This window comes from Sorghum bicolor, chromosome 10 (assembly GCF_000003195.3).
Source record: "Sorghum bicolor cultivar BTx623 chromosome 10, Sorghum_bicolor_NCBIv3, whole genome shotgun sequence".
In the NCBI taxonomy this organism is placed as follows: domain Eukaryota; kingdom Viridiplantae; phylum Streptophyta; class Magnoliopsida; order Poales; family Poaceae; genus Sorghum; species Sorghum bicolor.
This window is the reverse complement of record NC_012879.2, coordinates 7,837,799-7,863,292: the sequence shown is the minus strand read 5'-3', so window position 1 is coordinate 7,863,292 and position 25,494 is coordinate 7,837,799. Positions and strand designations below refer to the sequence as shown.

General features: G+C 41.3%; 2 protein-coding genes across 15 annotated transcripts; one reads left to right on the top strand and one right to left on the bottom strand.

Moving 5' to 3' along the window:
- LOC8065504 (proline-rich receptor-like protein kinase PERK13) lies at nt 5,734–7,848 on the top strand. Its single transcript, XM_002438040.2, has 2 exons — nt 5,734–6,317; nt 7,221–7,848. The coding sequence occupies exons 1-2, from the start codon at nt 5,749–5,751 to the stop codon at nt 7,381–7,383; spliced, it is 732 nt and encodes a 243-aa protein (XP_002438085.1). The 5' UTR covers nt 5,734–5,748; the 3' UTR covers nt 7,384–7,848.
- Nucleotides 15,696–24,957, bottom strand: LOC8065503 (agamous-like MADS-box protein AGL66). 14 transcript variants are annotated; one of them, XM_021450000.1, is made up of 17 exons: nt 24,582–24,957; nt 24,371–24,424; nt 24,190–24,208; nt 24,016–24,080; nt 23,794–23,821; nt 23,603–23,664; nt 22,747–22,846; nt 21,642–21,701; nt 21,292–21,464; nt 20,785–20,965; nt 18,972–20,698; nt 18,681–18,871; nt 17,877–18,303; nt 16,936–17,010; nt 16,199–16,715; nt 16,052–16,119; nt 15,705–15,960 (listed from the first exon to the last, which is right to left on the bottom strand). In XM_021450000.1, the coding sequence occupies exons 1-11, from the start codon at nt 24,764–24,766 to the stop codon at nt 20,498–20,500; spliced, it is 1,128 nt and encodes a 375-aa protein (XP_021305675.1). In that variant the 5' UTR covers nt 24,767–24,957; the 3' UTR covers nt 15,705–15,960; nt 16,052–16,119; nt 16,199–16,715; nt 16,936–17,010; nt 17,877–18,303; nt 18,681–18,871; nt 18,972–20,497. The 14 variants fall into 14 exon arrangements, with proteins under 14 accessions (XP_021305678.1, XP_021305677.1, XP_021305676.1 ...); XM_021450003.1 differs by lacking the exon at nt 16,199–16,715 and having other exon boundaries at nt 15,696–15,960; nt 17,877–18,009; nt 18,100–18,303; nt 18,681–20,698; XM_021450002.1 differs by lacking the exon at nt 16,199–16,715 and having other exon boundaries at nt 15,696–15,960.

The window sequence follows — 25,494 nt, the reverse complement described above, 5'->3', positions numbered from 1 at the left end:
CCTCAGTGGGGATTTCATCCTGTTTCACCGCGTGGGAAACAACGCCACCGGAGTTTCACCATGGTGAAACTACTTCCTTCTCTCTCCTCTTCGTTTCATGCAAAAAGTGCAGTTTTGCTGACATGGCGCTCTAATAAATGTGCATGACATCCTGGTGAAACCTCCACTGAGACTGGCCTTGTTACTTATTAGGGATGAAGGGATTAACAACTCTCATCTCTAGGCCATTGAGATTGGAACAGAGGGATGCTATTGATTTTGTGCACATGTGCTGATGTATATAGTCTTGTGTATATTCCTCTATACAAAAAAACCTAAAGTAATTCCCTTACATTTTTATCTAAGTTGTCCACTTATGGCATCACGAAAAATAACCTAAAGAGATCCCTAAATTAGCATCTAAATTATCTACATCTACTCATTAACTTATAAAATAAGCTAAAAATAACTTCTAAATTTTGCATAAAAGACCCACATTCATATACTTCTTAGTTATGAGAATGTTCCAAAATACTCATATACTTCTAAATTACCCACTTTGGTCATTCTTAATAGAGAAAAAAGTAACCAAGGTATACACACATGATGCACACCCTGTATACATATATGTATGAAGTGATGAGTATATTAATTTCCATGTTTAACACCTAAACAATGCTAAGGTCTCAACTAAACTCTTGTCGAAACACAAATGATGTGTGTCGCGAAGGAAAAACAACAATGAATGTGAATGGAAATGCATATGGGGTAATTATAACTAAAGTTTATCATAACCGGTTAAAGATAGCAAACTATGCATAGATGATACACTGCGTGTTGCTGCAAAAAAATTATAGCATAACATGAGGATTTCTACATGATGACGGTGAGAAATTTGCATTCCATTTTTCATGATTACAGCTCGAAATATTTTAAAGGAAAGTAACAATCCATCTTGAGTAAAGCCTAACAAAACGCTACATTTAAAACACCTATCAATCAAATGCATACCTTGATACAGAAAATACATGTATCTGGTAATATGACAAAATATGAAAGCATCTATAACTACTCATGTGTAACCCGTAAAAACACAAATGTAGTTTCTTAGGTCCCGTCTTCGTCTGAAAAAAACCACAGTTATAGTTTAATTTTGTAAAAAAAAAAGAGCACACATGAATAGACAACAGACATAGAGTATCAGTTGTGCAATAGAAAATCACCTTCACGTCATTATTAACTCTGTTCACTTGTCTTATAAACCGTACGTACCCATAACTTTTCAGACAACCATACTATATATCTTCCATCTCACGTTGAAAAAAACTGCCGCCCCTATCAAAATATAATAATAATCAGCCACAACATTCTTAAAGAAAATATCAGCCACGATATTACCTCTCATCCTCTCATTCGATTCGTCTTGTCCTTTTCAGCACGGAACTGTGGTTCTGCATCGGACCTCCGCTCCGCTCAGATCCCCCTCCGTTTTTCTTGCCCTTCTGGATGCATGGCGGCAGCATGTGCCCAACGACACGGATGAAGATTCCTCCGTCGAACAGCGACCCTGGGCTCTGCCGCCAGGAAAGGGTGCGGACGCGGCACGCGCGTCGTCACGGGCAAAGCTCCGCGCGCAGGCATCACGCGGGCAACCCAGCGCCGCCGAGCGGGGCGGAACCCAGCGGAGAAACATTGCAGCAGTAGCAGTTTCTCGTAGCAGACGAATCGATTGTGGAAGTGGAATGGAGGAACGGCGAGTCCAAAGAAAAGGAGTGACCTAGCTCCAAATTTCATTTCCACGGACGTTCATTCAGATCTAATGATCGTTCGTGGATTAGTGACCTAGCTTAAGAAGAAGTCAGGAAAATAAGCTAATGAGGTTCTCCTATTTATGTATAGGAGATTAGTATTGATTTATATATGAACAAATGAGAAAGAACAAAGATAAACAGTATAATTAATTATGGGCCAAAATTTCCTCTGAACCTCCAACGCAATGTTTATGTTTCCTTTTGTTTTTTAGCCCACTGAGACACTGAACATTCGCTGGGAGTATCAGGCTCAAGCATAACCTCTAACTATGCTGTTGCTCTAACACCTGCCACATTTTTATTTGGTCCTGCTCGATCAGGACCAAATTACTGGCTGTTGGCTACCCGTGATGGTCAACTCATGGAGCACACGTACATCAGCAGCCGGCCATGGCCAATGGGAGGAACAAGGGGATGCCGGTATAGTTGGCCATGCAGTCCGTGGCCCGGCATTTTGGCCCGGTCTGGGCACGGCACAGCCCGCCCGACAACTACTGGGCCCGGGCCGGCACGGCCTGAGGCACCAGGCCGTGCCTAGGCCGCCATCGTGGCCTGACGACCCGGTGCTTAATAGCCCAGTAAAAAATATAGCTTTTAAATTAAAAAAATATATAGGTCTGTTGGTCCATTCATTCATTCTGAGTGGCCTGTTAAGAAATGTAGTCTGCTAATTCTAAAAAAAAATATAGACCTACTACTGGCCTGACACGACCTTGGCCTGGTGGCACGACCTTGTGCCTTCGGGCCGGCCCGATCGCCTGCGGGCCATGCCTTAGACCATACTCCTTGCACGAGGCACGATAATAGTACGGCCCGACCAGCACAACGGCACGGCACGCCAGACCACTAGGCCGGGCCGGCACGGCCCGATGGCCATCTATAGATGCCGGTGGCCATCGTCGCACTGGGCAGGCCACTGAGCATGCAGATCACCAGCATGGTATGGTAACCGATTGCAGCGCATTTTTCTCATGCATGCGAATGCAAGATCTCACTCACGCAAAAAAGCAGATCGCCTGCCCCGGCCCCGGCCCCGGAGTTAGTGGAGCTCATGGTGATGACACCATCAGGATCCAAGCGACACCACCAAAAGCAGCCGCCGACGTGATGACACCATCAGGATCCTTTTTTTTTGCATTGGTGCGCGAGGACGTGTGCGCTCTCACGACGCGCGTATGGCGTCGCGTTCCTCCCGCGTCTTTTTATCGTCATTGACAGGCCAAGGCTCGTATGGTGTTATATATCGTGGCTGCTGACTTTCCATACAGACTACGGCCTGGTTTAGTTTGCGAAATTTTTTGAATTTGACTACGGTAATATTTTCGTTTGTATTTAATAGGTATTGTCTAACCATAGACTAACTAAGGTTAAAAGATTTATTCCATAAATTATAAATAAATTGTACAATTAGTTATTTTTTATTTATATTTAATATATTATATATATATATACCGCAAGATTCGATGTGATAGAAAATTTTAAAAAATTTTAGAAATTAAGCAAGACCTACAGAGGGAGAGGGAATAGTGTAGTACTTGCTTGTGGCTACTGACGAGGCAAACATTACTCGTGCAAATGCGGATTGGACTGTCCATCCACCCTGTAGTTGGTGCAATGACAGCACAGGTTAATGGGGGTACCTCAATTGCTCACCATGTTTGCATGCAAATGATGCTTCAGGTACAGTTTTTATTTTCCCCAATCGATCCTGAACTAACCTTAGGTAGAGTTATTTCAAGCATCTTTTCTTAGCACCGACGTACGACAGGTCGACAGGATAATCTTATTTCCTCAAGTCAAGATTACTCCATGTTCCCGACATCTAGTATCTAGAGACACAGTTCGGTGGAGTCGATTCAGCTGTTCAAAACATCAGGGCGAAAATAAAAAGCTATATTATTGTATTTAGGAGGTGTAAATACAACCTCTCGGAAATGTAAAAAAAAACAATGATTTTAACTAAAGTCGCCAACAAGGCAAGCATATTCTCAAATCTCAACATCAACTAATTCCAACCAAAGGGCTGGATGCCCTTCTAATAATGTCAGCAAAGATTTCTATAACTTATTAGTTTTTAAATCACATCACAGCACCACAAACACGTACTGACTGAACTTATCAAGTGGTGACTTTTTTTCTTTTTGAAATTTAAGTGGTGACTTTTTGAGAGCGGGGATTTAACGGCAGGGGGCAGCTCTGTGGGCATGCTTCAGCGGGGGGAGATGAAATCGAATTCGGAGGGGAGATGAACCGAATAATTGAAGGTTGGAGCAAACGTCAGTCGCTTTTGGCAGCGACGGTTTTGGCGTGTTCCACGCCAGCTCATCCACCATGCTGAGCGCTTTCGTTCTACTGCCTGCCTGTCCCCTTCCCCTGTTCTTGTGTGCACGCCGTACATAAACAGGGGGACAGAAAAAAAAAAAGCACAATCACAAACAAAGAGACGTTTGATCTTATAGATACAGTTGTACAGCTAAGTTCCTTGCTCTTTTATCAATTTTTTTTTCTAATAACAAACTAAACTCTCGACTGAAGGTTTAAATATTCTAGCTGCTCACCGTCAAAGTTTTAGAGATCGGAAATATGCAATGCAACTAGGGCCTTATTTAGTTCACCTCAAAACCAAAAAATTTCAAGATTCTCTGTCACATCAAATCTTGCGGCACATGCATGGAGCACTAAATATAAACAAAAATAAAAACTAATTGCACAGTTTACCTATAAATCGCAAGATGAATCTTTTAAGTCTAGTTACTCCATGATTGAACAATGTTTGTCAAATAAAAACGAAAGTATTATAGTCCCGAAAACTAAAAAAATTTCGGAACTAAACAAGGCCTAGGTGAAGTGCCTGACAACAGATCTTGCTGCTTCCAGGACGAGGCTTTTACATGATTCTTTTGGGGTAAGTTTATGTAAATGGCCTAGAGTCGAAATCGAAACGCCTCAAATCCACACTGCATACTAAATGAACCACACATTAGCAACAACCTACTTACATTTTTATCCTCGATTCACGTGAAAGGATGATGATTTGGAGTCTAGAAGCCTTAGCCATGTTGGTCTAAATCACCATCAATAGCCAAGGTGAGATTAAACCTCCACAACCTCATAAATAATATACGGGTCACCGTTAGTTCATAATTAGACACTAATTCTCAGTTCTCACAGCACAATGGATATATTTACTTAAATGCTGAATGAAGGGATTTTAGAAACATCTTTGGAAGACGGGTCATTAGAAGCCACGGGTGTATGATTAGAGGGTGTTTGGTCGAAGAAGTTAAAATTTAATAGATATTGTAACGTTTTGTTTTATTTGATAATTATTGTTTAATCATAAGCTAATTAAGCTTAGAAGGTTCGTCTCGCAAATTACTCTCTAGCTGTATTTTTAGTTTTATAAATAATTTATATTTAGTACTCTATATATGTGTCTAAATATTTGATGTGATGGAAGTTAAAGTTTAACCTTCCAAACCAAACAGAGCTCATATGCACAACAGTTAAAACTGCAAGCCAAAGAGTACATGGGACAAAATATATGTCAAATAGAAAACTTTGATAACATCGTCATGGGTCTACAAGCATAGCCAATGCTGAAGGTACTGCTCCGTGCTCACAGATGCAAACAACTGTCGCCCCGTGATTTGTCAGTCTGCCACTGATAATTTGCCCCGCATGCCTTGGCCCCACGTGTCATCGACCTTGCTCATGGCACTTATAAAAATCACTAAAATATTCTGACACGTAGAGTGCAAACGCCACTGAACCCAAAAAACCGACGTCATAAATAAACCTTATATATATAAAAGTTTTTCCAAAGCAAAAACCTTATAAACAATCCCTTATATAATACCGAAACATTAGATCGTAAATCCATATATAAAGATTAATATAATTCAATTCATCGGCATCACTTCGCTGGTGAGGGATGGTATCCACTGATTAGATTCCGATGGACGGCGCAGATCCCCCGATTCCCTCCCCTCCGTCTCCCTCCTTTTTTAACCACCCCACACGGCTCCAGACTCCAGAGCCTGAGCTGAGCCACTCGCCCCCCTTGCCACTCCGGATTCCCCCCTCCGCTCCCAAAGAAGACGGCGAGACCAAACCGCCGCCGCCGTCGCTACCCTACCACCGGGAGATCCGTCCGTCCGAGGTGACCATGTCTACGCGGAAGCGTCCCAGGAACAACAACGGCTCCACCTCCACGCCGGCGTCGTCCGCGGGGCGGAGCGGCGGCGGCGGCTCGACGACGTCGTCGTCCTCGTCCTCGTCCGCGATGCGTCGGACGACGAGCCTGTCGGACCTCGCGCCACCTCCGGAGATTCCAGGTAGGCCCCAGACGCGGGCGGCGAGGGGAGATGCGGTGGTGGCGGGGGCGGGCACCGTGTGGGTGGGTGCCGAGATGATGAGGAGGCACTCGGGGGACTTCCTCCCAGCCATGGAGACGGCAGCCTTCCTCAAGGCCTGCGGCCTCTGCAAGCGCCGCCTCGGCCCTGGCCGTGACACCTTCATCTACATGTGCGTAAGCAAGCCTCTGCTTTTTCCTTGCTCGGATTTGCATATGTAGGCTCTGCCAATGTTTCTGCTGTTGGTCGAATCTTTCAGCCTGTCGATCTGCTGCTTGTTCTTTCCCTCTCCAAGATTGCTGCAGCGCAACTGCTTTCTGATGATCCTGGCATAGGGGGTCGTATTGATCTTGGTGCGTCTTGGACGCAAGATATTTTTGGATGATCTGGCTTCCTTTTAGTTTTAGAGAAACTATATATAGTCATATCTCTGGCTCTCTGCTCTCTGTTTCTCTGAAAAAAGAACGAGATACAAAATTTGATCTCATTTCATTGCCCCCTGACTCTGGAATATTCTGCGAGATTATCGCGTTAGATTCTCTATTTCTTTGCTGTTGCAAATGCTTGGTGATGCATGGCGATGATTCTATACTCACTCATGCTCGGTTTGAACGGGGTGAAGTGGACAGAACGAAAATGAAAGGAACAAGTTGATTGTTTGAGGAGAAAACAAGAGCCAGCTGCCCTTTGGGTTGCTGGAGAATCACAGATGCACTTTTGTAATAACAATATCTCTTGTCCATTGCTTTCCTCCTCTTTATATGTGTGAAAGAGAATTCCTTTTGTGCTGAGATACATACAGAAATGAAAAACACGCTAATGTTTCCCTTTCCGAGTGGTTCAGCTCCTGAGCAAGTGGCGTTGTTTAGTTGTGTTCATGGGATGTGAATGGGTCTCCAACATAGTTCCTGTCCAACACTCAAGATCTGCCTCCTGTTTTGTCAGCACAAAGATTGTTATTAACTGCTACTTAGTTAGTTAGCAAAATACAAGTGCCTCTCGTCCAGCTCAGACACAAACTTCTTGTGTAACCAACCATCATTTTGGATTAAACTTTCTGTGTTTGCGCATGCAGGGGTGAGGTGGCCTTCTGCAGTCAGGAGTGTAGGCAGCAGCAGATGAACCTGGACGAGCTCATGGAGAAGAAGTGCTCCACTCCGGCTGGCGGCAGCGGCGGCGGTGGCGGCGGTGGCAGCTCAGATCAGTCCGGCAAAAGCAGCACCGTTGCGGCCGCCTAGCATCGATCGTCAGAGGGGTAATAAACAAAGAAAATTTTAATTTGGAACCCTGGTATATACAGGGCCCAAATGCATTAGTTTCAGACCATCTCAGCCTATGTATATCCTATATTTTTCTGGAGTCACTGTGTGTATATTGGTGGGTAGGGAAGGGAAGGGAAGGGAAGGATGTAGAGATTGAAACTGGGGAGCATGCTTAAGTTTTGCAATGCATCTGTGCCTGTGGGGGTGTTTGTCTTGAGCACAAGGGGCTGTGTTAAATCCTGGTGCAAAGTAGGGAGTTAGGATCTGGACCTGTTTATGTTTTTGTTTTTCCTAAAGGAAGAACATAAGTTCTTCATACTGTTGCCGAATCATTCTCTCTTGAATGATTTTTTTTTAAATATTTTCGTGGAAGTTTTTGTTTTAGGAACACTGAGCTTGAAAAAAAGATTTACCCTATATATAAGAGCAGTTTTTGTCTCATTACAGGACTTCGGCAAATCCCATGGGAAGCTAAGTTGAACAATCTTAAGTAACCAAGTAATCTTGTACTACATTAAAACAAATTTATAGGATTCGGACAGTGACATGTGGGCCGTGCTTATTTTGTTTGTACTAACCTTGTCTTGGGAACACGTGTGCTGCCAAATTAAATTAGGTGGCCAGGCCATTCCTTGTTGGATCAAGAATTCAAGATCTGGGCATGAAGCAACCTATGGGAGAATCTCACAGCTAGATTAACGATAATATAATCCTGCATTATTCTGGGCTTGTGCCGTGCCCCGTCTGGCCTGCTAAATCTGGCTGTACTAGTTGACATTGACAAGAGCCCAGCTGCTCAGGATGAGCTCGTTGCAGTTTCGGTTCACTGACAGCCACTTGACTTAAAACCAAATTAATTCGACTCATAATAACTCTATTCTTAAAACAAAATGCTGTCCGAAGGAGAATCCTCCTAAGGTGATGGCGACTATACCTGAGAGATCTCATGACGATCTAGTCTTTTGACGAGAGCAGAGAAGAAGCGACAAGTGGACAAGCATGATGATATACTAATAACAATTGTTTTTTTTTCCCAAAAAAAAGTATCGTTGTCTCGCAAATAATAGAGCTGGAGGAGGAACTCTAGTACTGTACAGCTACAAGGCTTGGATGGAACCAGGTGTGTGTATGTGTGTGACACATTGATGAATCTGGCTTCACGCATCGCACACGTCTTTTTGTGAAGCTGTGATGGAGCCAGGATTAGAATCTAGTACTAGCGTCGTAAAGCTCCTGCGCATCCTTAGATTTTTTTTTTCTTTTCACCATGGAGAGAGGGACGTGTGAACACAAGAATGAAACCTCACAGCAAGTGAGCAAGCAACACGTGTCCGTCCGTCCGATTCGCCGAGAATTAGAATCCGATATACGTAGACTACTAGGGAGTGTGTGTGTGTGAGAGAGAGAGAGAGAGAGAGAGAGGAGGAAAACAAAAGGAAACAGAGAATCAGGAGGAGCTGTGCCCTGTGCGGAGAAGCCGAGAATGGAATCTGCTGCCGCGCCGTTGGGCGATCGAATCCCGTTCGGCCGGCCGGCGGCGCCTCGGCGAGGCGGGGACACCGGACGGCCGGCGCGAGTGCGACGGAGGACGGACGTGGACGCGCGGCCCAACCCCGGACGATGTGACGGAGCACGGGGCGTCCAGCCGGGCCGGGGCCGCGCCGCGCACCCGTGAGCGGCAGCGGCAGCGGCCGGCCGCCCGGTCGCTTTTGGTCGGGCGCGGGTACGGGTACGGGTACGGGGCCGGTGCAGTGGCCGCGGCGCGTGCCGAGCAGAGCAGAGCAGAGCAGCTGGATCACATGGCCTGTCAAGACAGGCGAGCCGTGGCATGGGACGTGACCGGCCACACAGCCTAAAGCTATAAAAGGGAACAAACAAGTTGCGACTCGTACATGGTACAGGGAGACAAGTACCCGTACAGGGAACAAACAAGATGGATGCACATAGATTTCTCTTTCCCAGAACAAGTCACATATAAACGTATCTGAATTCTTTGTGAAATATAGGCCTTGTTTAGTTTCAAAAAATTTTGCAAAATCGACACCGTAGCACTTTCGTTTATATTTGACAAAAATTGTCCAATCAAGGACTAACTAGGCTCAAAAGATTCGTCTCGTCAATTTCGACCAAACTGTGCAATTAGATTTTATTTTCATCTATATTTAATACTCCATGCATGCGTCTAAAGATTCGATGTGACGGGAAATCTAAAAAATTTTGCAAAATTTTTTGGGAACTAAACAAGGCCTATAAACGTATTTGAGAAATGGGCTTACAGAATCTTAAGATCAACCTAATTGCTCAGCACATCAGATGCATGGAGTGGCATCGAGATCTTATTACGAAATCTTGTCTCGCTCGCACACCCCCTCTCCTAGATCCTAAGGCATGGTTTAGTTCGTGGAATTTTTTTGGCTTTGGCTATTATAGCATCTTCGTTTATATTTGACAATTATTATCTAATTATGGATTAACTATGCTCAAAAGATTCGTCTCGCAAATTACAGATACAATTAGTTTTTATTTTTATCTATATTTAATGTTGCTTGCATATGTCTAAAGATTCGATGTGACGAAAAATCTTAAATTTTTTAGAAACTAAACCCCTCTAAGTTTGGGTACCATTCAACCCATATTCTCTCACTATATATTGAGAAGCGTATATATAATGATTGCTTTACACTAATGGAGAGGTCATGGATCGATGATGGGACCTCTCACTTGAGAATGACGTCTAATTGATTATTGACTGAATCACCTGTAAAAGCTATTGTACACGCTATGGTGTAGAATATTATTCTATACCGCAAGTCAAAACTGAGCAGAAAAAATACTGAGCAATACTGAACAATGTTCAGTATCATCCAGTCGTACACCCAGGATCGCGAAATACTGAATAATACTGAAACACGAGTACGAACAATATTGAATTTTGTTCCGTATAACACTTTGGTGTAGAATAGTATTCTACATCTAGAATGTAGAATAACACTTATATATATATATATATATATATATATATGGAAATTTCTTTGTACACGTACGTGTAGTTACTCTCATCTTTGATAAACTACATTGTGTATGTATTCATACTTGTTTATCGGTTTGAGTATGTTTATATACTCATATTAATATACTCTAGATCTTACCACGCGAAATTTTTTCAAAAAAATTATATTTTAAATATATTACTAAAATGCCACTACTATATTATATACAATAAGTATAACCATATACTCTATGTATGCATACATACTTAACATACATATCACTCTAGATGGTCTAGTATGATCATACATTTTGTCTATATACATTTCGTTCGGTCATATACACCTTAAATCTAGAGATATATAGATGAGAGTAACTACACGCGCGTGTAAAAAAACGTGTCCTATATATATAGCACTTGTATGTATATATATATATATATATATATATATATATATATATATATATACACCGCAAGAATATATATATATATATATATACACACACACAAGTGCTATTCTACACCCTAGGTGTAGAATACTATTCTACTCTAGAGTATATTAATATATATATATATATATATATAGTATTCTACACCTAGGGTGTAGAATAGCACTTGTATATATATATATATACACACACACACACAAGTGCTATTCTACACCATAGGTGTAGAATACTATTCTACACCAAAATGCAATACTGAAGAGAATTCAGACCCGTGTTTCAGTATTGTTCAGTATTTCGTGGTCTTGGGTGTACGAGTAAATAATACTGAACATTGTTCAGTACTGCTCAGTATTTTTTCAGCTCAGTTTTGACTTGCGGTGTAGAATAATATTCTACACCTAGGATGTAATATATATATATATATATATATATATATATATATATATATATATAATCCAGATGCATAGATATACCAAGAAAATTAAAGTGACTTATAATTTGGAAGTGAATGAGTAATATAGTGCAAACATCAAAACTATTGAGTTGCATTCACCGGGCAATTTGGTGTACTTAAAAAAAGCTAGGCTACTAACAAAAGTGGACATTTGGCTTATACTATCTAGTCCCTAAGTAAATCAAATTTTATTGGTGTCTTCAATCAAACCTTTTTATATTTAATCGAATTTATAGATAAAAAATTATAGCAACAATTCATCATATTGTCAAAAATATATTTTATAGCGTATCTGATGATACTAATGTGGTCTCATAAATCTTGACACTCTAAATTCAGTTAAACTTAAAAAAATATCTACCTTAAAATAATTTTAAAAAATTAATTAATTTATTCCCGGACTAAGGGATCAAGGTAGTAACTAGTAGAAAAAACTGCTAATAATGCTAAAAGGAAAATGGGCTACTATGAAGACATCAGCATTATGCGTTACAAGCTAGTCTGCACCGAGCAATTGCTAACCACACCACTTTAGTTTTAAAATATCTACATCCTTTTCCTCGCAAAAGTTAGACCCTGTTTGGTTGGACCTGTTAAACTTTATCGTCTATCATATCAAATATTTGGATACATATATAAAGTATTAAATATAAATTATTTATAAAATTTAAAACATAGCTAGACAATAATTTGCGAGACGAATATTTTAAGTCTAATTAGTCCATGACTAAACACTAATTATTAAATAAAACAAAAATATTACAGTACCTATTAAACTTAAACACCCTAACCGAATACTCCTTTAATCTATATAGGGAACATAATAAAACGCCACTCGTCTCCTATTTAGTTGCTCTTATATATGAAACCCACTACCGCTAGATTTGCCTTTTTACAGCACGAAGAACACACGAGACTTGTGGACTTTCCCCCCTGAATGCATTTTTCTCTGATCATGCCTGCAAGCTAGCGATAGTTCGCAGCTCACCAATGGAGTGAAGGCACACCAAAGCCGTCGAAACCCAGCAATGCACTTTGCTGCGTCCGTCGTTGATGCTCCCCAATATAATTGCAGGGACAAATTCCCCTTCACGCCACGGGCCCGGCCGGAGACGCCAATCCGAGCTCGAAACGTGTGATTGCACTGCACCGTCTCTCTATGGATCCGGTCACAGTCGCCCGACACCCACCACACATCAGACGATGGTGAAATCCCTCTCGTGCATGAACAGAGACGCAGCAGATGCTAGTACGTCATTAGCAGGCCAGGTCTGGGTAGCAGCACTCGCTTTTGATGGGGAATCATGCATGAGATGAGATTAGCTTAAGCGTGTAGCTTTACTCTGCATCATCATCATCCATCGCCGGCTGCATCGATCGGCAGCTCGTGGTGGTGGGGGTGTCTGCAGGTGCTCTGGTGGCTTCTGAGTAGTGGAGGACCCCTGTCTCTGTCTGTCCCCCGGGGTTCCGCATGCACCTCCCGACGGCCCGGCCGGTACCCTGCCGTGGATGGGGGAAGCCATGGCCGTTCCGTTTGGTTTTAAAATTGTTCGCGTACACATCGTGATGTAGCGAAAGTGTGACGACAAATGGCAACGCGACAAGTTTATGTAAATAAATAATCGATTTAAGCCTGCACCACGGGTGTAATATATCGATGGTGTAAAGTTTGAGGTTAGACATCAATTGAGTCGTATGGCCTGACGATTGTATAGTACTATGAGCGTTAAAGTAATGTCTGTTAGATTTATTGGGTGAGAAAAATAACGCTGGCTGGTAGAGCCTATCTTCTTAAGGTTAGCAACACTCGATCCTCTTACATGCATCTCACCTCAAAGCCCAAACGCCATGGTCGACTCTTGCTGTAATAGGAGAGCCATCGAGACTTATGCTAAGGTTTCAACTAAATATACATTAAAGACAACAGTATAAAGAGGTGTCATGAAATGGATTAGATATGGGTGGTATTGATGAAAAAGTATACATACGTAGGAGAAGTCGATGATTTTATTAACTAGATAGAGATTACAGAGTGTATGAATTGAGAGGGAGAGGAGATAAGTAAATTTTGTTAGTTGTAAGTATTAAACATGATTTTCTGTATGCTCATGCAACTGCACCAAGGTAAGGTCTTCCAAAATTGGCGTCGCTCTCACCACGTCTTCATCCTTGGTTTGACTATTGTTTGGTTGGCTACTAAAACTTGCTAATCTCTCATATTTAGCTTGCCAAATTCATGACAATTTTTTCTACTTAGGCCATGTTTAGTTCCGGTAGGAAAAAATTTCGTGACACTAGCACTTTCGTTTGTTTGTGGTAATTATTGTCCAACTATGGACTAACTAGACTTAAAAGATTCGTCTCGTAAATTTCGACCAAACTGTGCAATTAGTTTTTATTTTTGTCTATATTTAATACTCTATGCATACGTCTAAAGATTCGATGTGACGGAGAATCTTGAAAAATTTTGGGTTTAGAGTGGAAGTAAACAAGGCCTTAACTTTAGCTTGCCAAATCTTTAACAAATTTTGCTCGTAAACCAATCAAGCCCTGCACACACATGAAACCTCTTGATATGGGACCGCTCACTCGAGAACAACGTCAAATTCACGAAACCGCTGCACTGTTGTGTGTAAGTAAGTAAGTATACATCTCTTTGGTTAAGCACACTGCGAGCCCTAATAATAATACTAAAGCACAAGGCAAAGCTGATATCCACCGAGAGATTGTTAATTACTAATTAACCGCATCAATCAGCTTGCTCCTAGTCCCACTAGATTTGCCTTTTTCGCACGAACAATACACAAGATTCGTGCACCTTTTCCCTCACATATTTCTAATCACATTATACTTACTCCTACTGTCTCGCGCTCATGCAGTCTCAGCAGCTAGAGATAAAAGTACAAAAGGTGTGGGCATAGGAAGCCGAAGCACAACCCCCAACAGCAGGTTACAGCAGGTTAGTTGACACGGTGCTCCCTCTTGCCGGGACAAATTTAACTCTAACGCCACGGGAGCTAGCTAGGGGCCAATCCAGGCTAGAAACGTGTGTTTAGTTGCACAATATATCTCTTATTGGGTGGACGACGCAATCGATCTCGCCACAAAGGCTGTGTCTGCGTGTGGCATGACGCCCTACATATATATATGAAATGAACCTCGCAATTCGGAACTCGATTATTAGGGGTAGTAGATTACTGCGACCGACTGCTTACCGGCACTCACTTTGATGGGAATCATATGATTAGCTAGCTTAAGAGTAGCTTTACTTCGGAAATAGCCATCACCCCACCAGCTAGCATCAGATCAGCTCGCGTGGTGGAGCGCAGCGCAGCCATTTGGTGATCCATGGCTTTCGTCCTGGTCCTGGGCGTACGTGCACCCTCAGGACTCGCGGGAGCTTTGTCCCCGGCCCGGGTTGTGCAGTGCACAGCCACAGTGTCTGTGTGACGAGTATGTTATACTGTTAAATAACAAGCCTTCTATTATCTATTTTCTTTCTAGTTAATACGTGTGCTTGAGAGCCCTTGCAATTTGAATAAACCAAGATATTACCATGACTGCAACTTTAGAGAGACGCGAAAGTACAAGCCTGTGGGGTCGCTTCTGCAACTGGATAACTAGCACCGAAAACCGTCTTTACATTGGACGGTTCGGTGTTTTGAATTTTGATGATCCCTACCTTATTGACCGCAACTTCCGTATTTATTATCGCCTTCATTGCTGCTCTGCCATGGATGTTGGATGGGGAAGACATCCGTTTTAGAATTGCCATATACTTCCTCTATATAAGATTTACAAGTCGTTTATGATCTCACAACTCTGATATTTTATTTTTATAAATATATTTATAAAAAAATTGATATATGTATATTTTTATAAAAGTATTTTTAAAGATAAATCTATTTATATAATTTTATATTTGCAAATTCAATAATTTAAAAATTATTAATGATTTATTATTTCTAATGTTTCATCAAACCTTATCCAAACGACTTTGATAAAGCTCTCGCTAAGACTTACCTTTATGAGTAACTACAAGATGTCCATAAGTCTTACAACTGATTGAAAACATGATTGGTGCACGTAAATATGGGTTAGCACTTAGCACTTGTTATTCATCTGATACAAAGCCTATCATTTACTGATGCCAAAGAACCTCCACATTAATCCTCATGAGTAGGCCTGGATATCGAGCCAGCTCAGCTCGTTACAGCTCGGCTCATTATAGCTCAACTCGTTAGCACTCTGGCTCGATCGACTCGGCTTGTTACACTAACGAGCTAGAAGATCAGCTCGGCTCGACTCGCTAAATAGCTCGAGCAGCTCGTTTTGGCTCGCGAGCCAAAATGTAAAAACACATTACAAATAAATGCAAGTGAACAACAAGCCAACAAGCACAAAGTACATATAAATTTAACAAAAGAGAATTTATTCATTCCATCGATTGATCCACAATACGTCAAAGTTTAAAGGCGACCCATCACAGTTTAGCCATCATCCAAGCATTCACAAAAGAAGCAAAATAAATAAGCTACGGCTCGAAAAGTAGACTGATCACTAATCAGGTTTGTAGGTAAGCTGTCAGAACTCAGAAGCAGTCATGGCGCACAAGCACAACCAACAGGTCTCAGTTCTCTTCCCACTTTATATCTTGTTACCTGTATGTGAAATCCACATGAAGTGAGAACAAATATACAAATATGATCTCTACAATTCACCACACTGTTGTACATTCTAAAATAAACTTACTAGTTGCTTTTTACCACACTGCTGGAAAGCTCCACACTCTCAATGTCACCATCATCAGCATCTTCTCCCTGTAAAAACATTAACAGAATTAAGCATTATGCATTTATATTACACAAATTTTGGAAAAGTAGACTAAACATCACATACCAGAATAATATGAGGACTTTTAGAACCTCGTATCCAACTAGATGCACAAACTAGTGCTTGAACTGTAGCTGGCTTTAAAGAACTCCTATAGTCATCAAGAACTCTACCTCCACAACTGAAAGTGGACTCAGATGATACGCTGCTAGCTGGGACAACTAAGAACTTCTTTGCCAAACTAGACACAATGGGAAATCTAAGAGCATTCACCTTCCAATAGTGAAGTAAGTTGAAATTCTTATCTTGTAATGGGTGGTTCGCTTCATCTAGGTAGATAAGTAACTCAGATTTTGAAGTTTCTGAAGCACTAGGCTCTAGAAATGACTCAAATTCACTTGAGACAAGACAAGCCACTGAGCTGGTTGTTTCCTTTGATGATGAGGCTGATTGAGTGGTTGATGAACTGCTACTGCCACCCATTTTCCGGCGTTGCTCTAACTCATGCTTCTTGTACAACTCTTCTAACTCTTTTTTTATATCAGCAACCTCTTGTTCACACCTTGAGGAGCCATAAAGCTTCCTAAAATAGAACTCAATATATCTCATTTTGAACCTAGGGTCAAGGATTGTAGCAATAACCATTACATTGTTCTTCTCTTCCCAATATTTATTAAATTTGTCTAACATTGCAGCACCCATGTTCTTCAAATATGGGTCCTCCTCATTTTTTGCCTTCAACAATGCAAGCTTGACTTTCAAAATGTAAGGGTAGAAGACATTAGCAGTAGGATAAACTGAACCTGAAAATGCAGTAGTTGCTCCAGCCATCTCTCCTAGAATTGGCCTAATCTTCTCATACATGTCCCATTCAGAATCTGTAGGTTTCCATGCATAGTTCTGGTCCACTTCAGCATAATAACCAAATGCAGACCTATACTCAATGCAAGTGTTAAGCATTTTATATGTTGAGTTCCACCTTGTTTTGACATCAAGAGACAAACATTTCCCAACTTGAATAGCATAATCATTGCATACCTCTACAAATTTGTACAGGCGACTTGGAGACCTCTTAAAATATTTCACAGTATTCCTTAGATCACTTATGAGACCTTCTATTGGTTCTAGACCATCATTAACAACCAAATTAACTATGCGAGCAACACAACAAACATGAAAATATTTGGGATCAAACTGACCATTCTTTCTAGCAAGCAGCTTGGCTGACAAATTTGTAGTAGCAACATCATTATTTGAAGCATTATCAAGGGTGATTGACATAACCTTATCTTCTATTTTCTATTCCACCAAACACTCAAAAACAGCATGAGCTATCACCAAACCAGTGTGGGGAGGATCTAACTCAACAAAGTTAAGAACACGACATTGCAAAACCCACTATCTATGTAATGTGCCACCAAACACATGTACTGAACATTTTGATTTGATGTCCACAAATCAGTAGTCAAACTAATTGATTCAGCTTGCCTAAGATTTTTCTTTAGCAACTCTTTCTCAGATTCATAAACTTTCATGCATTCATTTTTTATAGTCTTCCTACCAATAGATTCATAGTTGCTATTCATCCACTTCATCAAGATATTAAACCATTTATGCTCAACCATCCTAAAAGAATACTCATGGACAATTATCATCTTTGCAATCAATTTTTTGGTGTGCTCATGGTCATATTCGGTAGGATTAATAACAAGACAACCATCATCTGCAACATAGTTGAGTGTACCTTGAGCAAGTATTCGTTTAGCCTTAGCAAGCTTGTTCTGAAACTGTGTGCAGCGGCTAAGGTGATGATTCAGCTGTGAAGTTGCTCCACCTTGTTGGTATGCATAACTCTTATGGCAAAATCTACACTTAACCTTTGTCACCATAACACCAAACTCCTTATTAGATTGAACATTTATCTCTTTGAAATACTTCCAACAACCAGCCCTCTTTCCTCTCTTTACCTTGACCTTAGAAGGGGATAAATGCACACCAGACCTCTTTCCTTTCCGCCCTCTAGTTGCTTTCGAAGGACTTGAAGGCACACTTACATCATCTCCAACCTCCTTCGTAACTCGATCATCATTTGTTGGCACACTAACTGATATTTCAGCATTCATATCAAAGTCCTCGTTATGGTCTTCAACCTCCGCCAAAGGCTCCAAATGCTACACAGTCACATAGAATAGGTAGTCAAAAATCAACTAAGCTATAGAATTGCACTAACTCATATGTTCACTGACATAAATATAAATAAATATATTTACATGACCACTAACTCATATATTTACATGAATAAATATAAATAAATTAACACCTTGCATATTTCTTTACATATTCACATAAATCACACAAATTGTAAGTTGCATCCTACAGAGCAAAGCATCAACAAAATAAATACAATTTACAGACCACTAACTCGTATATTTACATGAATAAATACAAATAAATTAACACCTTGCCTATTCCTGTACATATTCACATAAATCACACAAATTGTAAGTTGCATCCTACAGATCAGAGCATCAACAAAAAAAATACATACCATATTTGTGTTTGTGTCTGTTGATATGGAGGTCGATGGAGCAGTGGACTTCGCGGGTACAAATCCTCGACCTCAGCCGCGACCACCGCGATTGCCTGTCGAAGCGGGCATCTTCTTGCGGTTCATCCTCGATTCAACACTTGAAGCACCGGAGGAAGCGTCCTAGGGGATTCTTCCTCATCTTCCATCACCTGCTCGAGATGGAAGGCTAAATGAGCGTGCTTGCGTGCAGCCTGCAGCAAGCAGCTTGAGGAGATGGGAGACCAAAGGAGTGGCATGCCGCATGCTTACTTGCGGGCTGCTGCGAGGGCCAGCGATGCGCGACGTGCTACTCGCGGCGGGCCTGGGGCGACGAACGGCAGCAGGCGGCCGGCGGCGGCTCCTATCCTGTATCATGAGATGGAAGAGGAAAAGAGTACATGTGGTGTGGCCGTGTGGGGCTTGGCTCCTGTTCATGCGGCGGCTCCTGGTGCCGAGGATATCTGTGTGTGTGTTATATATATTTAGGGTTTTAAGTTTGGGCTGGGCCAAGGTAAATGAGACATCAAGAGATATATGGGCGAGCTAAATACAGGTGCTTGGCTTGTGAAATCGCTGGCTCGTTCGAGCTAACAAACAGCTCGCGAGCTGGCTCGAGCTGGCTCGTTATAAATCGAGCTGGCTTGTTTCAGAACGAGCTGGCTTGTTATAAAATGAGTCGAGCTCGAGCCGAGCCATTAACGAGCGAGTCGAGCGAGCTAGCGAGTTTCGTGCACTTAAATATAGGTTAGCACTTAGCACTTGTTATTCATCTGATACAAAGCCTATCATTTACTGATGCCAAAGAACCTCCACATTAATCCTCATGAGTCATGAGATGTGCTAAAAAGAAAGATCCCCCATTTCGCTAGCTAATTGATACCTTTTCTTATAAAACCTAAAATGCCATCCATGGGACACTAGGAACTGCATAACTCTTAAGCCTAGTACCTGGCACACCTTAACCTTTCATCCTTTCTTCAATATATTGGAACAGAGCCTAACACTAAAATCACGTTGTACTATGTAATTCTAAAAAAAATAATAGTACTATATTTTTTGTGTTTGCCCATTATTGAACACGAATTCGTTCCTTATGAGTCAAATCGCCCAACAAAACTCTACACTTCCCATCAATAAAAAAGATCTATTATACGAACTCCTTATTTAGTCTTATAATTAAACAAACAAACTTAATTTTGTAGGAGTTGAACACTAACACCAAGTGTATGACAGACAATAGGGACTTCGCATAATGACATTCAAAGAATGTTGGATAGTTTCTAATTTACTACAAAATGAACCATTTAAATTTCTCCTAACTAAATTATCCTTAGTAAGGATGATCCCTCTTTTAAAATGCCACGTCTTTTTTTTCATTTTGAGTGGTAATTCCATATGCAAAATTTCATGTGTAATCTTGACTCTGTTGTTGACAAGATGCTTATACATTGACTTGACTATGATAAAGTGTCATCTTTATGAAAACTCCACACAAAAGGATCCAACACCAAATATTGAAAATGAGTTATGCACAACTATAATACTAACTTTATTTCCAATGGCTTCTTTTTATTTATAAGTGGCTACCAATTTGTTTGTTGGTTTTCACTAACTAAAAACTGTTGGTAATGGTAGTTTGTGGGAGATTACATTGTTGGAATTTACCAAATTGTAATGAAAGATAAATAAAAAATCTTGTCAATGTGAAACTAGAGCACATCGTGGCTGCATCCTTGCCTGCCATGCTTGGTGAAGAAGTGACCAAGCGAAAGAGCCGGACGGACATGGAGATGCAGCTAGCCGATGTTGACCGCGCCGGGCAGGCCGTGCTCCTGAGGAGCGACAGGGGCAGCGGCAGGGGTGGCGGTGGCGGCGCAGTCCCCGTCCACCGGCACGTTGACGTTGGAGCAGTTCCCCGGCGCCTCCACCACTTGCTCGTGCATGTGCGGCGGCACCGCCATTGGAGACGTGAGCACTGGCGCCATGGCGTCCTGCATCTAGATCACATAGTATCTAGCCAACTCATGTGAAAGCAATCGGAAGCGGTCGTCGAACTGGACGGTCCTGATCCGTGCCATGTCACCTGGTCGTCAAGGGGGAAAGGCGTGGACGGGATGAGCGCGGAGAGGAGCTCCGCTGACGTGTACGCTTGCTGCCAGTCATCGCTAGGGGCCTGCTGGTCCACGTGGCACATCGAGGCTATTCCTGGGTCCACTCCCCCCACGACTGGGTCCCGCCTCATCGAGTCGAAGATCACCTGATCCCTGTTGGAACAAAGATAATACGTGAGCTTGGCGTCTTGTTTAGTTCGCAAAAATTTTTTGGCTTTGACTACACTTTCGTTTGTATTTGTCAATTGTTGTTCAATCATGGATTAATTAGGTTCAAAAGATTCGTCCACATATTATAGGTAACTTTACAATTAGTTATTTTTTTTTGTTTATATCTAATGCTCAATGTATGCGTCTAAAGATTTGATGTGACGAGAAATCTTGAAATTTTTTGAAAAAACCTGGAAAGAAATATGTATATGTGGAGTTCAAAAAAAAATGAAGGATGTATGTGGCTCATCTGATGGAATTTGGACTACCTGAAGGACAAGATGGGGTCTGGCCCCGCGAAGATCGACGACGTCGGCAGCCCGTCGGCGAACCACGAGGACACGTCGCCGGCGAACGCGTTGACGCCCAGGTCCCCTTGCGGCTCCTCTTCGTGCTGCTGCTGCTGCGCCGGTGGCTGCGGCGGCGGCGGCAGGCCGAACACCTGCACCCATGCATGGGTAGGGTAGATCATTCTCCATGTTATTAATTACGTATACTCCACTAATTACTGTTACTCGCTGAACCGAATCAGCAGCAGTAATTACGTGCTCAAATGCTCAATCCATGATTATGAATGAAAGAGGATGTGTGAATGTGATCATCAGACTCGGTCACGTACGTGGTGCATGTCGGAGGGCGACGGCTCGAACGGGCCCATGTGGTTGCACAGCAAATATTTCTGCAGTGAATGCACGCATGCAATGCAAGGCGGTTAATAATATAGCACGGTTGTGAGAATGATCCAAAATTAACATGAGATTTGTCATCATTAAAAGAGAAAAACAAAATTGACCTTGGTTTAGTAATAATATAGGGAAAAACTATGTTTAGGCTCCGAACTTTTGTAGAAGTCCCTCAAAGGCGAAAACCGGGCATGAATAGCTCTCCAACTATGAATAGCGGACAACTTTGGCCTTTGGCTAGTTTAAAATTGGTTTTGAGTATATATGTATTTTCTAAAAACAATAGGTAAATCACTCAAATTCATACATAATTCTTTTTAAATCGGAAAAAATATGAAACTGGTACCAAAATTTTTCTTAAAATATAATCTATCCCATCGAGATCTACAATTCTAGTTTGGGATCATTTCTTCATCCAAGTTCGTTCAAACAATTCAGAAATTTGAATTACAAAATATAAGAACTTCAAATAAAATTTTTGGACCGTGTATAAGATTTCAAGTGAAACAAAAGTCATCTACAAAGTTGTAGCTCTTGGTTTTGGTAATTTCTTCACTCGATTTTGTTTGAATAATTTAAAAAATTTAACAAAATATGAGAACTCCAAACAGAACTTTAGGACCGTAAAGATTTCAAATGAAACATTCGTTAGCTAAGATCTACAACTTTAGTTTTAGTCATTTATCCATTGAAGTTGATTTGAACAATTCAAAAAAAATGAATGTCAAATGAAAACTTCAAAAGGATAGATTATATTTGAATAAGATAATAGTTAAATTTCTAAAAATTCATGACCTTTTTAAAAAGATACATTATATTTTAGAAAAATTTCGGTAACAATTTCATACTTTTTTATTTATAAATGATTATTTATGACTTTCATAACAAATTTATTTATTATTTTATTATTTTTATAAAATACATATATACTCGAAACCACTTTGAAACTAGCCAAGAGCTAAAGTTGTCAGATTTTAATAGTTAGAGGGCTGCACATTTCTAGTTTTAAGTTCGAGAGGTAAATCCAAACAACTAACTAACCTTTCGCTCCTCGACGCGGGTGAGGGTGTCCATGAGGAATTTCTCGCACGTCTCAACCTCATGCATCGATGCCAATGCCACCGGATCCGGCTCAAACATCCTAAAGCCCAATGTCATGGATTCAAGTAGATTGGGGCATATTAAAAATAGGAAGTCATATTAGAAGCTTTAAGGCGATTCTCAAATTATCTTCATGACAAAGGAAAGGATACTTCTCGCAAAAAAAGGAAAAGATACTACTCAGTTCTAGCGCTAATACTTATAATGGTAGAAAATAGACAAGTATATTTTTTATAGTGAAAATAATGTCCCTAAAAAAACGTGATGTTTTAGGATTTTTTTTAGATAGATTAATGCTGAATCTAGATTACCCTTGTAGTTGTAGCCCTATCTATTGAAGGTGAACCATGCTAATTAAAAGGAATGTATAGATGCATGTAGACCATAATCTCAAGTTTGTAAGGGCCCAAACTAGTTCCAATAGCTAAAACATGAAGTTTTTTTTTGACAAAATTTAAAGCCTAAAACATCAAGTTTCTAGAATGGAAAGAGTACTTTGTATGTGATATTTTGGATAGTTGGCACTAACAGTTATAACACTATGCAGTTGTGTGTCCTCCAACCTTAACATGAAAACCCAATTCTACCATCTATTAGCCCATGTATCCAAATAGGCTCTAGATAGTTTTAGGAAACTAACTATTTATCAGCTATCAGTTAAGTCAACGCTGTCAGTTACAGGCGCGGATGGTTTCATCACGGTTTGCGTGGTGCTGCATCTTTTTTCTTTTGAACCAAAAGGTCTGCACCTTTAAGCGTGTAAAATGCATGCATTGTAGGGGAGTTTGTGTAGAACCTAAGTTGCTCCTCCAAGACTTGCAGCTGGTGTTGGTATGTCCTGATCTCCTGCTGAAGCTCCTGTACGTGTAAGATTACACACATAAAAAAAAACAAATAATCAGAAATATGCATGTTTTGAGTAAAAATCATGTTAGTGTCTTTTGTCCGAGGATGGTGTGTGAGTCGCATGAAGAGGTAGGTTATTACCTCTACATTGGAGTTTACTGGCCCTTTACTGTTTCATCAAGGTATTCATCAAATAAAAGGATGCATCAGAGAGAAACAACAAGCATCGTCAGTGAGAAAAGGAGATTCAAAAATAATATGAAGTAAATATAATAAAGAAAGATAATCAGCATAGTTAATATCCATTTGAAAACCAAAACTGGAAAGATTAATTGAGAGAGAGAGGAGGAGTGAGTGATATACTTGGGTGCAAGTTGTTCGGCTATGTCACCCTCGCATTTGAGTTGTGTAAGCATCTTGATCAGATACTGTATTTGGATACATACATGTTTAAGATGATAAAAAATCAGTTAACGAGCAAATTAAGGTTAATGTTGAATTTTTTTGGATATCCAAATACAGTATCTGATACGTCACCTCTCTATTCCGAACGACTCTGCATCACAGCAATAATCAGTCAGAGAATAAACTAGTCATAACAAACCTGTGTTTATTTGCCTTAATTAAGAAAACGAGAGAAAGGTTCTTCTCGCAATACTAATAAGAAAGAGAAAAGGGCCGCATGCAATTGGCACCCGCGCGAACGAATTGAACGTACCCTCCCCTGTCGTGCTCCGGGAGATTGATGTACCTCGTGATCACGTCCTCGATCCTATATATACATTTCAGTAAAATTTAACAGTAAATGTGATTAAATTTTGCCTGAAATCGTCCGTCGACAGGTACACACATGCATACATACATGACACCGATCGAATTCGGCCGGAGCAGGTAATTAAAAGAGAATGAACGGACGGAAGCGGACGGACCTGCGCCTGCCGGAGAAATGGCTGAGGCGATTGGAGGGGGAGAACATGATGAGCGCGATGTCGATGTCGCAGAGGACGGAGAGCTCGTAGGCCTTCTTGATGAGGCCATTCCGCCGCTTCGAGAAGGTCACCTGCCGGTTCGTGTTGTTCTCGATCCTCTTGATCTGCAGCTTCACGCGCCCCATAATGCCCCTCGATCTGCTGATGAAAAAGAACACACTCTAGCTAGATTATTGCAGGGGAAGAAGAGGAGGGCCGCCGCGCCGGGGATGAAGAAGATGACCCGTAGCCCGGCCGGGGTCGGTGGTGGCTCTTATGGAAGGAGGAGAGAATTTGTCGGGAGGGCGCGGTCAACCTGTGTAACCGCGAGCAACAAACGGCGCGAAAGCTACACCTGTATAGACGACTGTAGTTGTGCCGCGCAAGTCACAAGTGTACTGCAGTTACGTCTCACTCTGTTGTGATGATATAGCCAAAAAAAAATATGGTTGATGATGTAGTCTCCTGTTGCGAAACTGAAGGACCGGTGACCGGTCACGGATGGGCGCCATGCATGCATGCATGCATTGTGTGCAAGAGAAAATATCTATCAGTGCTTTATTATCAAAAGGTTGGCTTTGTTAATTTTGTTCATCATGTGTTTGTCGTGGAAAAATGAGGCAGGGAGGATTGTATTTCTGGACGAATGTTGTCTGCTGAATCGTCGTTATGATCGAATAAAGAGCTGCTTTAATGTCAAATCACAAAATAATAACTTGTGCCTTTATTCCGTATCCACGCTGGTGGCGGCCTACTGAGGATGCGTGCCGGGAGGGCCTAGAACAGATGTTTCAACCTGCTGAATAAGGGGCTCGTTTAGGCCTTGTTTAGTTGGCAAAAAATTTGGATTTTGGGTACTATAGTACTTTCGTTT

Coding starts and splice junctions, on each gene's coding strand:
- LOC8065504 (XM_002438040.2), top strand. CDS start 5,749: ATGGACGGCGCAGATCCCCCGATTCCCTCCCCTCCGTCTCCCTCCTTT. Junction 6,318..7,220: donor CGTGACACCTTCATCTACAT/GTGCGTAAGCAA, acceptor TTGCGCATGCAG/GGGTGAGGTGGCCTTCTGCA.
- LOC8065503 (XM_021449994.1), bottom strand. Junction 17,011..17,876: donor TAAACGAATACTTGCTCAAG/GTACACTCAACT, acceptor GGAAACCTACAG/ATTCTGAATGGGACATGTAT. Junction 16,120..16,198: donor AAAGTCCTCATATTATTCTG/GTATGTGATGTT, acceptor ATGTTTTTACAG/GGAGAAGATGCTGATGATGG.